Source organism: Mus pahari, chromosome 18, assembly GCF_900095145.1.
Source record: "Mus pahari chromosome 18, PAHARI_EIJ_v1.1, whole genome shotgun sequence".
Taxonomy (NCBI): domain Eukaryota; kingdom Metazoa; phylum Chordata; class Mammalia; order Rodentia; family Muridae; genus Mus; species Mus pahari.
The window spans coordinates 18,308,120-18,321,225 of NC_034607.1; the positions used below are offsets into that span (position 1 = coordinate 18,308,120).

The 13,106-nt window shown below is 46.5% G+C and overlaps 1 protein-coding gene across 4 annotated transcripts in view; it reads right to left on the reverse strand.

Annotated features, from left to right (window-relative positions):
- Positions 1-236: 236 nt before the first annotated feature.
- Positions 237-13,106, reverse strand: part of Tbc1d5 (TBC1 domain family member 5) — a 429,267-nt gene continuing 416,397 nt past the window's right edge. For all 4 annotated transcript variants that reach the window (XM_021217926.2, XM_021217924.2, XM_029531230.1 and 1 more), the window contains 3 exons: positions 9,257-9,336; positions 8,648-8,791; positions 237-965 (listed from right to left, as the gene is read on the reverse strand). In XM_021217926.2, coding sequence (XP_021073585.1) covers positions 672-965; positions 8,648-8,791; positions 9,257-9,336 — 518 coding nt within the window. In that variant the 3' untranslated portion in view covers positions 237-671. The remainder of the gene's footprint in view (positions 966-8,647; positions 8,792-9,256; positions 9,337-13,106) is intronic.

The window sequence follows — 13,106 nt, forward strand, 5'->3', positions numbered from 1 at the left end:
CCGTGACTCTTAAAACCATTTCAGCGCAGACTGGCATAGAGCGACTGCACTCCCGGCTGTGGGGACTCTGGAAGGAAAAATACAGTTGTTCAAGGAGGAACAGTGGTGGCTGAAGTTTATGTAGCTCAGGGTCCAGAACTGTATTTGTGTCAAACAAGAATCTGATTTTTAATCTGAGACCCTGCTCCTACAATTCACTCTGACTCCAGCCCTGGGAGCCCCCCCCCCCCCCCGCCCTGCTCCCTCTGTTTGGCAAGTCTGTGGTTGGGCTTCCAAGGCAGGAGTGAGACGCCTGCCAGGTTTCACGAAGTATCAAGTTCCCTGTGGCTGAAGCTGTGATAAGGGCAAGTCTTGAAACCAACTTTTCCTTCTGAGTGTAAACTGGCAGAACTGCTGGGGAGGAGGGGATGGAAGACATGTGGCTCTGATGTGGTCTGCTGTGTCTGACAGTGGGTATGGAGCTAGGGACCTGACCTGGCCCTAATCGGAACAAGGGTCACAGGGTCAGGTAAGGGTCTGGAAAACTCTATCTGCATTTTGGTAAACACAGTGCATTGAAGGAAGCATAGTTGCCTCTTTGTAAAGAGTTCCAGTGGGTTGAAACAATGCCAAATGCATGCTGGGAAAGAAACACTGGTTCAGCAGGGTGTCCGCTAGTGGGGTCCCTGTGTTCAGATGTCCAAGGGGCTCACAATGGTGAAGCCAGAGTCCTTGCTGCTGTCATCTTCGGGGCTGGAGCTGGGGTTGCTGGAGGAGGCTGAGGCTGGGCCCATCAGTGGGTCTGAGAACAGCAGTGGGGAGCAGGCTGGGACTCGGCTTTTCCCAGAAGTGCTTCTGAGGGTGAGAAGAGGCTGGGCCTGGCCTGAGAAGGCCCCCCTGGCACGGTGCCCCTCATCTTCTTTGGAAACCAGAATGAAGTCATCAGAGGCCGCTCCACCTGTGCACCCTGGCATCTCTGAAGAGGCCTGTGAAGTAAAACCAGAGAAGGCCTGTGACTGCAGGAGTGACTGACTGCACTGAACAGAGGCCTGGCTGGAGTGGCATGGAGGCCAGGTCCCATCTCACCCTGCACCCAGTTTGGAAAGATGCCTGGTTGGTCCTGCTGCTCCCAGGCCTGGAGCCCAGCCATGACGTGGTGGTGCTGGGCTGGCATGGCCTTGTGAGCCCCAAACACTTACCTCCCAGGAGACAAAAACCAAGTTCCTGTTTGAGAAGCTCCAAGGCCAGCCCAGCACCCACGCCGTAGGAGGCCAGCCCAGCACCCACACCGTAGGAGGCCAGCCCAGCGGTCAGCCACCAGGCCATAGGTGCCACTCCTATAGCAGCCTCACGAGAACCACCCGGGAAGCTTAAATCTCCCATCTGTGAGAGAAGGGGAGGACCATAGCTCCTGCTCTGTGGGCACAGTGTCATGTATGTATAGACTCACAAAAGAGGCTTTTCCGTGTGAGCTACCGCACCTGGAGAGATTGTGCTATCTCACAGCCAGCTAATCTTGGGTGCACACGTGTGGGTCTCCTGGAGCAATGGTGGTAACTGGCAAGTACCAGGAATAAATAGGAAAAATAAACAGCCAAGAAAAATAAATAGGAAAGTCAAGAAAAGCATAGTCCAGTGGTAAACCATGTAACACTAACTTAGTCCACAGTTATCTTCCCCTTTACAAGTAGATTTTTACATTCTAGCTGACAATTACTAATTATCTATGGACAGACAAAGGTTTTGGGTTGGCTGGTATGGTGGCTCACACTTTCAATCCTAGCATCTGGAAAGCAGCCCATAGAGAGTGAGACCCTGTCTGAAAAACAAAATTAAGTAAAGTTAGCTAGCAAACGCTATGATCCTGCCAAGGCCATCCAGTACCAGCTGGTGTGGACACCTTCCCTCAGCAGGGTGCTGACTGCTGACAGGGTCCGCACCTGCCTCCTCTGCCCTGCTGTGTCCCCCACTGCTCTAACAGAGAGAGGGAGTACTTTGGCTGGAAGTTCCCCCTGGGTCTGAGCGACTTAGCAGCACTTTCAAGGGAAATCTATCTAGCCTCTGGCCCCTCTCCAAAGTTCCTACCTTTGGTGACACTGGGGCTGACTCAGGCGCGTTCTACCTCTGACATTCACAATTTAAGATGGTGAACTGGAAGGCAGAAACAGCTTCCTTAAGCTCACAGTAGTTCCTGAGGTTCCCGACTTAAGTTCTGAAGCTACTAGCGCTGGGAACATATTACTACAGAGACAGAAGGAAACAAACATTCTGGCATAACAAAGTTTTACTGAAAAAGTAACTCACTTAGGGGTGCTTGAAAGAGACTCTGAGTTGAGGGAAGAAATCCAACCCTGTCCCCATCACTGTCCCCACTTGAGAGGCTCCTGGTTAGAGCTCTGTGCCTGCTTGCGAATGCTCACAGTGAGCAGTTAAAATGGTTGGGGGTCAGCCTGGCTCAGGTGTGACTCTCTGAGTGGCCCTTTGCTCACATGGCTGCCATAAGGTGCCATAAACTTTGTGCACTATAGTCTCATCTTCATGCGAATTTCTTTGTCATGAAGGAGTTCCTATAGTTTTGTTCTGTTTTTAAATTCTGAGACAGGGTCTTGCCAGAACTGGTCTCTAACTCATGATCTCTCTAAAGGCTTCAACCTTTTCAGCCCTCAGATTATAGCCGTGCACCACCATGTCCCGGCAGCCATCCTCCAGTATTTATTTATTTATTTATTTATTTATTTATTTATTTATTTATGTTCTTCGAGACAGGGTTTTTTCTCTGTATAGCCCTGGCTGTCCTGGAACTCACTTTGTAGACCAGGCTGGCCTCAAACTCAGAAATCCGCCTGCCTCTGCCTCCCGAGTGCTGGGATTAAAGGCGTGCGCCACCACGCCCGGCTGTCCTTCAGTTTTAAACATGCAATGTATGAAGTGGTGTGATCTCCAGGATGTATGCATGTGTCCACATCTGCTGCTATGGCAGGCCTCTCCTTGAGGATATACAAAACTACTCACAATAAACCCCTCTTAGGGTGCCATCCCCAGTGTTCCCTAATGTGCTGTGTGCAGGGTCTGCTTCCTGGCTTTGTACTGACAAAAGGGCAAGTTTCTTGTATCTGGGTACAAGTTATAGCAACCTGGGTAGGGTGGCCTTCCCAGTGATTTCCCAGTGGCATTCAGACCAAGTGGGCGGCCACTGCCCAGTGCTTGCCCTTTCTAAGCTCTCTCTCCTGTGCGCTTAGGGCAGACCCTGAGAAACACTGGCATCCGACCTGCTGGCTGTTCAGTCCTGCCATCTGAATGAGTATATGGGCATTTCTTTTGGGTTGGCAGTTGAGTGGGCTGATGAGTGGCTGGCTAAGAGTCCTAGCACAGTGCAGAAAGGCCTGAGTGACCATTGTGCTCCCCTGTCCTGGCCCAGCAGGCTGATCAGCTGGGCATGCCCGACTGCAGCGAGCTTCAGCACAACATCCATTACAGAGCTACATCACAGTCAAGGGGAAGGCTGGAATGGTACTCCAGAGGAAACCATCTTCTTTTAGAGAGTCCAGCCCTGCAACTGCCCAGTTGCCTAATCTTACAGCTTCAGATGGCAGTACTGAACAGCCAGCAAGCTGGATGCCAGGAGTGCCAGCCAGTGTTTTTCAGGTTCTGAAATCTGTAGACATGGACCAAACTAGAAAAGTTAAACCTGGGTAAAGAACCGTAGGATTTGCATTCCGGATAACACCCCAACACATACCTCATAGGTAACTAGTACAGGCAACAAGGCATCTCTACCAAAGCAGAGCCTGCTAACAATGATTCTGTCACTGGCTGATGGCTGACTATGTGCCAACGACTAGAAAATTCCCTATGGTCACTACAGGGTTTTATAGTGATATATCGGAATGAGGGATTCTGATAGGCTGAAAGCTAAGAAAGGAGACCAAGTGAGGTGCCTGAAAGTCTTCCTAAAGGTGAACACACTGCTTGGCCTCTTCCAAGCTCTGAAGAAAGAGGTCTCTCTCTCTCCTCCTCAGGCCGCTGCAGAGCAGGGCCCTGGCAGGCTTCCATGTGCAGAGGCCTTCCCAGGTCCCCTGTGCCCACATTACCCCAGGACCAGAGGCTCTCTTCTTCCTGACAGCACCACTAGACACAAGGCCAAGTATAAACCAGCAAATGGAGCCCTCCTTCTCCAACATGCTCCTAATGCAGATGGAGATCCTGTTTGTGTACACATGCCTTTCATCACCTGTAACTTGTACAGACGACAAAGCCAGAAGGCTGGACCAGTTTTACCCTCTTATTTATAACAGACGTTTTTAGGATCCAGACATTTGTGGACAGATAGTCAAACTCTTCAGTCAATACTCCTGATGAGAGAGGGAACACCTGGCCATGCTGCCAGGGGCCATGACAGAAACTCCTCTTAATCAAGATCCTATTACGGTTGGAGTGAATACAAGCCAGGCTGGATCATTAGAGAAGTTCCTTGAAGGAAACATAGAAGAAAACACACAGTTACTTGGTCAAAATGAGGAGAACTCAGCAGAGGCCGGATGCAAACCCTTTGGCTTCATGTAAAGATTGAGATGTCCTCAGACATAACCAGTGGTAAGGGCCTCAGTAGCCACATAGGCCTGGGAACTTACTTCACAGTTTAGAGCAGTTCTTGACACTTGATAAAACTCCAACATTGGCTGTGGGTCAGGAAACTAACCTTCCTCAACTAGGTATTCCTTTCTAAGGCTCCATCAGTGGCCAAAGAAGATGAGGATGCAGGCTGTCTTGTGGGCAGTTACCCTCCAGGCATTCCAATACGAAGAAAGAGGCCACCATAGGATTTGCTGGCTTATCTGAACAGCTGGGGAATGAGGGGAGACACTGAGAGGAGAGGGCACAGACTGTCCCTGAGATGGAGGCTACAGAGCACACCTGACTCCTGTTAGCTTCTTTTTGTCAGCAGAAGATGAAGTCTTACAGCGAAGTAAGAGCTGGCCTCGAGCACACTAGAGTCCAAGACTGGACTCCAGACTGTGCCTGACCAACTTCTCAAGCAGGGTTTAGAAACACTGAGGGCTCTCACTCCTGCTTCCCGCTTGCTTCTCTCTGTTCTCTTGAGCTCTTCCCTCCCCCTTCCTTTCCCTGCCTCTCCACGTGCTCATGGCCATGGCTGGCCTCTACTTCTCTATTTTCTCTCCCACTCTGTAACTTTCTCTGCCTCTACTGTCCTCTCAACTCACCTCCCTGAATGAACTTTATTCTATACTGAAAAAAGGAAAGAAATAAAGACAGAAAAAGACAGACAGACAGACAGACAGACAGACAGTCTTTGAGGATCTCCAGCAGTTAGGAACCAGGAGGGGAGAGTAGGCTTGTCCAGGGCATGTCCACATGAAGCTGTGTGGGCATCTGTCCTGTTGCTCCTAATCTTCCTAAAGTTTTTCCTTCCAGTGTTTCCAAAAGGATTTAAAAATTCCACTGCCATTTTTGAGGAAAACCTGGGCAAAGACTTAAGGAGAATTAGAACTTTGCCACAATATGTAGACAATAATATCCTAATTGCAAGCTTGCCTGTGAGGATTCAGATAAAAATGTCTAAGAGACTTTAAATTTCTTGGCTGTAAATGGCTACAAGGTCTCTAAGGGAAAAACACCAGTGCCCAAGACAGAGGACCGACCTGAGCTTGATAATATCTCATGGTCAATTCTAATAACTTAGAAGCAGCTGTGAGAATTCCTAGGCATGGCTGGTTCCTGTTCTATTTGGATTCCCAAATCCTAATCACAAAGCCTCCCATATTTCTTTGAATGGGGCAAACAGTCCAGTCAAGTGTTTACAAAGCTCCGGGAGCAGTTGATGAATGCTACTGATTTAGGTCTAGCAGACCTAAACATGTGATTTGATGTGGCTCGACAGGGAAGCCAAGGTCACAGCTGGAGCGTTAATGCAGATGCTCTGCCCTCTAAGGAGAGTGATGGTCAGTTTCTGTGAAGAATTACATACTGTGTCCCAAGGATGGACATCAAGTTAATCAAAGGTACAACCTCAAACAACAGCAACAAAACCTTGGCTGTAGGAGCCACTAGCGGTGAGCACCTACCTAGCTCTCTAGTGCCCTGGAGACCTGGAGCAGTGCACTACTGGCTGACAATGGCCGGATGGTATAGGCCCAGGGCTAGATGGCCTCCACCTAACTGTAAAGCCTTGACGGAGATGCATCCCAGTTATGCTGCATGCTGGATCCTATCAGTGCCCGACTGCACTGGGGTCCTCATGGGTGAAGGCCTTTGCAGAGCCTGCTGCTCAATGCTGAAGAAGCAAAGAGGTGGGCAGGAACAGTTCTGTGGCTGAGAGTTCTCTCTAGGCTGGCCCTGTGGAGGTCTCTTCCCATAGGCCCACTGAGGCAACAGCACCTGCCCTTGAGAACTTCAGCTCAAAGCGCTCAAGAAATAGACCTGAGTCGGGCACTGGAATCAGGGAAAGGAAAACTGCCTATCCAGATTCCAGCATTGTCTTCTTCATGATTCATGCAACACTGTGGAAACGGACCTCTATGTCAACAATAAAATTAACATGGAAAGGGGACTTTGAGACTGCTCTAGGCAGTAAACGCTCTAAGAAAGAAGCTACAAAGGGCATTTGAGGAGAGGCTGGGATAAAAGGAAACTGCACAGCTGCTGCTGCAGACAAACCTGTGGCCTTGGCCTTGTCTATAAAGAGTTTGCAGCTGCCTTTGATTCTTGCCCTGTTCTAGAATAGAATTTTACCCTTTATTCACAGGAAGCAAGGACAGATAGGCTTCCAAATACGTACTGTTTTACAGGGGTGGATGACAGACAGTCAAGGAAAAAGTCCGCTACCTAGAAACAGTGGTATGGGTAATTTTTAGACATTCAAATAATTAAACTCACGGAACATGGTAAGGACCCTAGGTTTAGAGAGCAAAGATAAAGTCACAGATTACTGCAAATAAAACCACCTTCAAAAAAAGTCACACTTGGGAACCACTGGTGAGGGTGGTGCAGGCCAGGGCATACTGACGGGAGAGGCCTGGCAAGTAAGTCACAGTCAAGCAAGACTTCAGTGCCTATGGATGGCTAGTGGCCTTCCTCTGCGGAGAGAAAGAGCAGAAGAGGTCACAGGAACACTTCTAGAGGACATCACCTAAGGACCAAGGACTTCCTAAGTTTATCAAAGTGATAAGCACTTGCTTTTATTTCCAAGACAGGAGTTGAGGTTCCCCAGATGCAGCATGGAGACCTTAGTTACCTGGCAAGACTAGAAGGATCACCTTAGGCCAAGCTGCGCCTGCACCACTCCCATTCCTTACAGGAATCTAAAACTCAGCCCCTTTGAGATGCTACATGGAAGGTCTTTCCCAAGGACCCTGGTTTGAGCTAATCCAGAAAGCCCAAAATTCAGAATTCAACTAAAAAAACAAAAACAAAAAAACCTGCACTCTGGTAGGACACCTGCTTGTGGGGGGCTTTGATGGAGCTCTGAGGGCATACACTCACATAAGCAGGTGGGAGAGGAGACTGGCTACTTTGGAAGTCACTCCTCCTAATTCCTTCCCATAAGAAGCATTCAGTAGCATCTTTGCAGTAGTTATTGGTTCTGTACTTACCAAAAGGCCAACACACCTTGCTCTATATGTTCTTACAACTATGGGAAGAGCCAGACCTATCCCTGGAACAATGTAAATGCAGCGGATGGATAGTGTTCCTCAAAGAAGTTTTTATGTGCTTTTTTTTTTTTTTTTTTTTTGGTTTTTCGAGACATGAACAACTGTTTTTTGTTGGCCAGGGATGCACAGTAAGAAGTGTAGAGGAGACACAGCTGTACTGGCACAGGATACAGGGTCTCCTGCCTAGCCACCCTTCACGCCTTCTTGTTCTGGTCCTGATAAACAGCAAGGACTAAGCAATCACGGAAGCCCAAGAACCCTCTAGTCAGAACACCCAGTAGAATGTGGGATGCTGAAACCTGAGGAGAGACTGGCAACCCAGGCTCTCAACTGGAGACAGCATGACAGTTTTAAAGAGCTGCTAAACAAAAACCAAACCGAACCAAAGCGAACCGAACCAAAGCTGAAAGAAAATCTTAAACATGATGGAGATGATCGTATGTGGTAGTAGGTTCTAGGATGACTCTGCCTTTCATAGAGGACATTTGCTGACCCTGTCTTTATCAGGTAGACAGCAATGTAATAAGAGTTCTTTCCCATGAAGGTAAGAAAACAATTTAGGCAAAAGGGAACTAACCAAGAGAAACCGCCCTAGGCATCATTAGGAAGACTACAGTCCTTCCAGTGTCAGTGGACTGGAGACAAAAGCTGGAAGCACCTGACCCACTGCCCTCAGAAGCAGACGGCTGAGTTCTCACCTCAGAGGGTGCTGGAGGCTCAGACCCATGCTGCACACACAGGCTCAGGCAGTGTGCCCTCTGCAACTCTCAGACCCGAGTCTCACTGTTACCACTGTGGAATGCTATCCCCTCCGGGTCTGGGGTACTCAGCCTGGACAACAGTACTCAGTTCTTAGGGCTCGGGTGTGTCAACTCACCGCTGAACTCCCTATCTGAGAGCCTCAAGTACTTGGATAGGACTGTCCTTATTCCGGACTTTGAGAAACTTGTGCTAACTGCGTGACAGCCCATTTTCAGGACTCATAAAAACCCCTGTACCTGCTTGGCAGCCCTAGGGACTTGGCTGCCCTGGTCCTGGCCACCGAGGCAGTAGTGGTCATCAGCGATGGTCATCTGCTCGTTCTCTTCAGCCTCCAGCTGGCTCTGGTTGAAGCGCAGGGAACCTTTCAGAATGTCTTTGATCTGTTTTCAAAGGAGACGAAGATAAGGAAAAGATAAGTTTGTAGCTAAATGCTAGATGGCATGGCATGTAGTAGGAGCAGACTTGCCGTTCACTTGCTTTCCTATAGCAGTTCCCTTCATCTGTAGCTCCAGTGACCTTCAGTCATGGATGTTCTAGAAAGCATAGGTCCTAGGTTTAAGCTGTGGGCCAGTGTGGTGAAGTCTCTTGCTATCTCCAGCAAGACAGCCTGCAGCGAGCTAGGATGGGAATCGACCCTCCACGCACACTGCCATGCCTCTGCTGTACTGATCACCAGATCAACCAGACTGCCTCACACCACTTCTACACAGGAGCTAAGCACAGCATCCCAGCACCCCCCACCCTCTCGTCACATCATGTGTCCTACATGTGGAGTCACCTTCCCCAGAGCTGGCAGTGGGTGCTGGCTCGTGACACACGCAGTAGTGTCAGAGTAGTGCACATACCTGTTTTAATCCTGCCAAGGACACCAGAATTTGATCTTCTTTTTCCAAATTCTCTTGTAATACCACATCTTGAATGTTTACTGAAAGCAGAAAATGACATTTTATAACAAATGCTCTGTATATAACTTATACGCTGCTACCCCACAACTCTAGAGAACTCTCACTAAGGATGCTCAGCAGACTGCAGGTGGCAGCAGGGAGGCATCATGTGATCTCACCTCTTGTACTTCCTGAATGTGCTGAATGACAGGTGGTGCTCAACCCCTATGACACAATGGGGACCTCTCACTGACCTATGGTGTGGCCATTTCTAGGAGGAAGTATCCTTCCTTGAGCTTTCGTCAGTGAAGCCTAGCCTGTTTCCTTTCACAGACAGGGTCCTTCTACATATCTAAAATGAACACATAGACTCATCTCTGGGGACCCGTAGAATTAAATCACGCTGCCAATTCAATGGAATATGAATAGCAAGAGGACAAGGTCATGGCACCGAGACCTAGGATATCAATGGCTATGGAGTCAGCTTGCTTTAACCCAGTGTCTTTAAAGGAGAATGCCTCTGTTCTCTAGGAACCTCAGGACCATAGTCTTTCCAAGGCTATGGTTCAAAGGATAAGCTAAACTAGTACTGACCACCAGTGACACTCAGTCACCTGCTGATATACTGCAATGGCTTGTATAGGAGTACTGCAGGGTAGGAAGGCACAGTTAAAACACATTCTACACAGAATGCTGACAGGTGTGCCACTTGTGAGGCTCACTCTAAATAGTTTCATAATCCATAAGCTCTATGATTCCCATAGCCTAGGAAAATATCCAACGTATAATTCCTTAAATATTACATTCTTCTTTTGCGAACTGCCTGAGGGACATGTGGTCCATGTGTGCCTGCCTTCTGAAATCCCCCTTTCAGGTAGAGACCCAACACACACCATTATCCCTATCTATGCCCCACCAAAAGCCCTTTGCCCCACCCACAACCCAGAGTCCAGAGTCCTACCACCCATCCTGCCCTTCTCCATGACTACTTCACGTATCCCTGTGTCCAAACATGGCCCCTTCTCTAGACACACACTAGAACCATGCCATAATTATTCTCATCCTTATAACCTGTAGACTGACCCTCTCTAGGAAAAGGAACTAGACCCACAGCAGTATTCCACATGCCCTCGTGACACATGACCCATGCCTGCCTTCTGAAGCATTATAACATCTCCCTTTTCAGGTAGGAAGGCCTAACTCACATTGCTAATCCCATTTAGCCCTGCACATTACCCTCATCACCCTCATATTCCTATCTCCAGGCAGGGAATCTAGACTTCCTTCACTAATTGAGCCCATACCATGCAGACTCCACCCTCCCCTGCTGCCAACACAAGCTCTTCTCTACCTAGACAATAGATTCACGCCACCAACTCTGTCCATTCTTGAGATCTGAGGACCACCCTTCTTCAGGAAATTCACTGGATGTGTACCTGAAACTCTGTTCACCCCATTGTCTGCTAGAAGAACACATGTCCTATGTGTTTCCTACCACCTATTTGCCTCTCCTCTTAAGGTAGGGATTCTAGCCTTGCATTGCCAACTCCGCTAGCACCCTGTGCCTGAGGGGGAAGTTCTGAGTACTCCCTGGACTCCTCAAGACTGGCTCTGAAAATCTTTTGGATTTATAGAAGGTTTCTACTTGGGTTTAGAAGTTCTGACACAAACAAGATCACAGGAGGAACAGGCTCCAGTCAGAGACAGCAAGGGCAGCTAGCAATAGAGATAACCAGATGTCAAGGGGCAAGCATAAGAATGCAAGCAACAGAAACCAAGGCTACTTGGCATCACCAGAACCCAGTTATTCCACTACAGTAAGTCATGGATACCCATCACACTAGAAAAGCAAGATTCAGATTTAAAATCACATCTCATGATGATGATAGAGGACTTTAAGAAGGACATAAGTAACTCCCTTAAATACATACAGGAGAACATAGAGAAGCCATTTAAAGAGGAAACAAACAAACAAAAAAATCCCTTAAACAATTACAGGAAAACACAACCAAACAGGTGAAGGAATTGAACAAAACTATCCAGGATCTCAAAATGGAAATAGAAACAAAGAAATCACAAAGGGAGCCAACCCTGGAGATACAAAACATAGAGATCAGAAATTATACATGCAAACATCACCAACAGAATACAAGAGATAGAAGAGAGAATCTCAGGTTCAGAAGATACCATAGAAAACATTGATACAACAGTCAAAGAAAATGCAAAATGCAAAAACTTCTAACCCAAAACATCCAGGAAAACCAGGACAATGAGAAGACCAAACCTAAGGATAATAGGTATAGAAGGGAGTGAAGATTCCCAACTTAAAAGGTCAGTAAACATCTTAAACAAACCTATAGTAGAAAACTTCGCTAACCTTAGGAAAGAGATGCCCATCAACATACAAGAAACCCATGCAACATACAGAATTCCAAATAGACTGGACCAGAAAAGAAACTCCTTCTGTCACATAATAATCAAAACACCAAAACAAAGAAAGAATATTAAAAGGAGTAAGGGAAAAAGGTCAAGTAACATATAAAGGCAGACCTATCAGAATTACACCAGACTTCTCACCAGAGACTATGAAAGCTAGAAGATCCTGGGTAGGTGTCATACAAACCCTAAGAGAGCACAACAAACATTGCCCAGGCTACTATACCCAACAAAACTCTCAATTACCATAGATGGAGAAACCAAGATATTCCATGACAAAACCAAATTCTCACAATATATTTCCACAAATCCAGCCCTTCNAAGGATAATAGATGGAAAACTCCAAGACAAGGAGGGAAACTACACCCTAGAAAAAGTAAGAAAGTAATAATCTTTCAACAAACCCAAAAGAAGATAGCTACACAAACATAATTCCACATCTAACAACAAAAATAATAGGAAGCAAACAATCACTTTTCCTTATTTCTTAACATCAATGGACTCAATCACCCAATAAAAAGACATAGACTAACAGACTGGATACATAAACAGGACCCAACATTTTGCTGCATACAGGAAACCCACTTCAGTGACAAAAACAGACACTACCTCAAAGTAAAAGGCTGGAAAACAATTGTCCAAGCAAATGGTCCCAAGAAAAAAGCTGGAATAGCCATTCTAATATTTAATAAAATTGACTTTTAACCTAAAGTTATCAAAAAAAAAAAAAAAAAAAGATAAGGAAGGACACTTCATACCTATCAAAGGAAAAATCTACCAAGAAGAACTCTCAATTCTGAACATCTATGCTCCAAATGCAAGGACATCCACATCCATAAAAGAAACTTTACTAAAGCTCAAAGCATACATTGCACCTCACACAATAATAGTGAGAGACTACAACACTGCAATCTTAGCAATGGACAGATCATGGAAACAGAAAGTAAACAGAGACACAGTGAAACTAACAGAAGTTATGAACCAAATGGATTTAACAGATATCATAGGACATTTCATCCTAAAACAAAAGAATATACCTTCTTCTCAGAACCTCATGGTACCTTCTCCAAAACTAACCATATAATTGGTCACAAAACTGTTCTCAACAGATACAAGAATAATGAGTTAATCCCATGCATCCTATCAGATCACCATGAACTAAGGCTGGTCTTCAATAACAACAAAAACAACAAAAAGCTCACATATAGATGGTAGCTGAATAATGCTCACCTCAATGATAACTTGGTCAAGGAAGAAATAAAAAAAAAATTAAAGATTTTTTTAGAATTTAATGAAAATGAAGCCACAAGATACCCAAATTTATGGGACACATGAAGGCAGTGCTAAGAGGAAAACTAAAAAAAAAAAAAAAAAA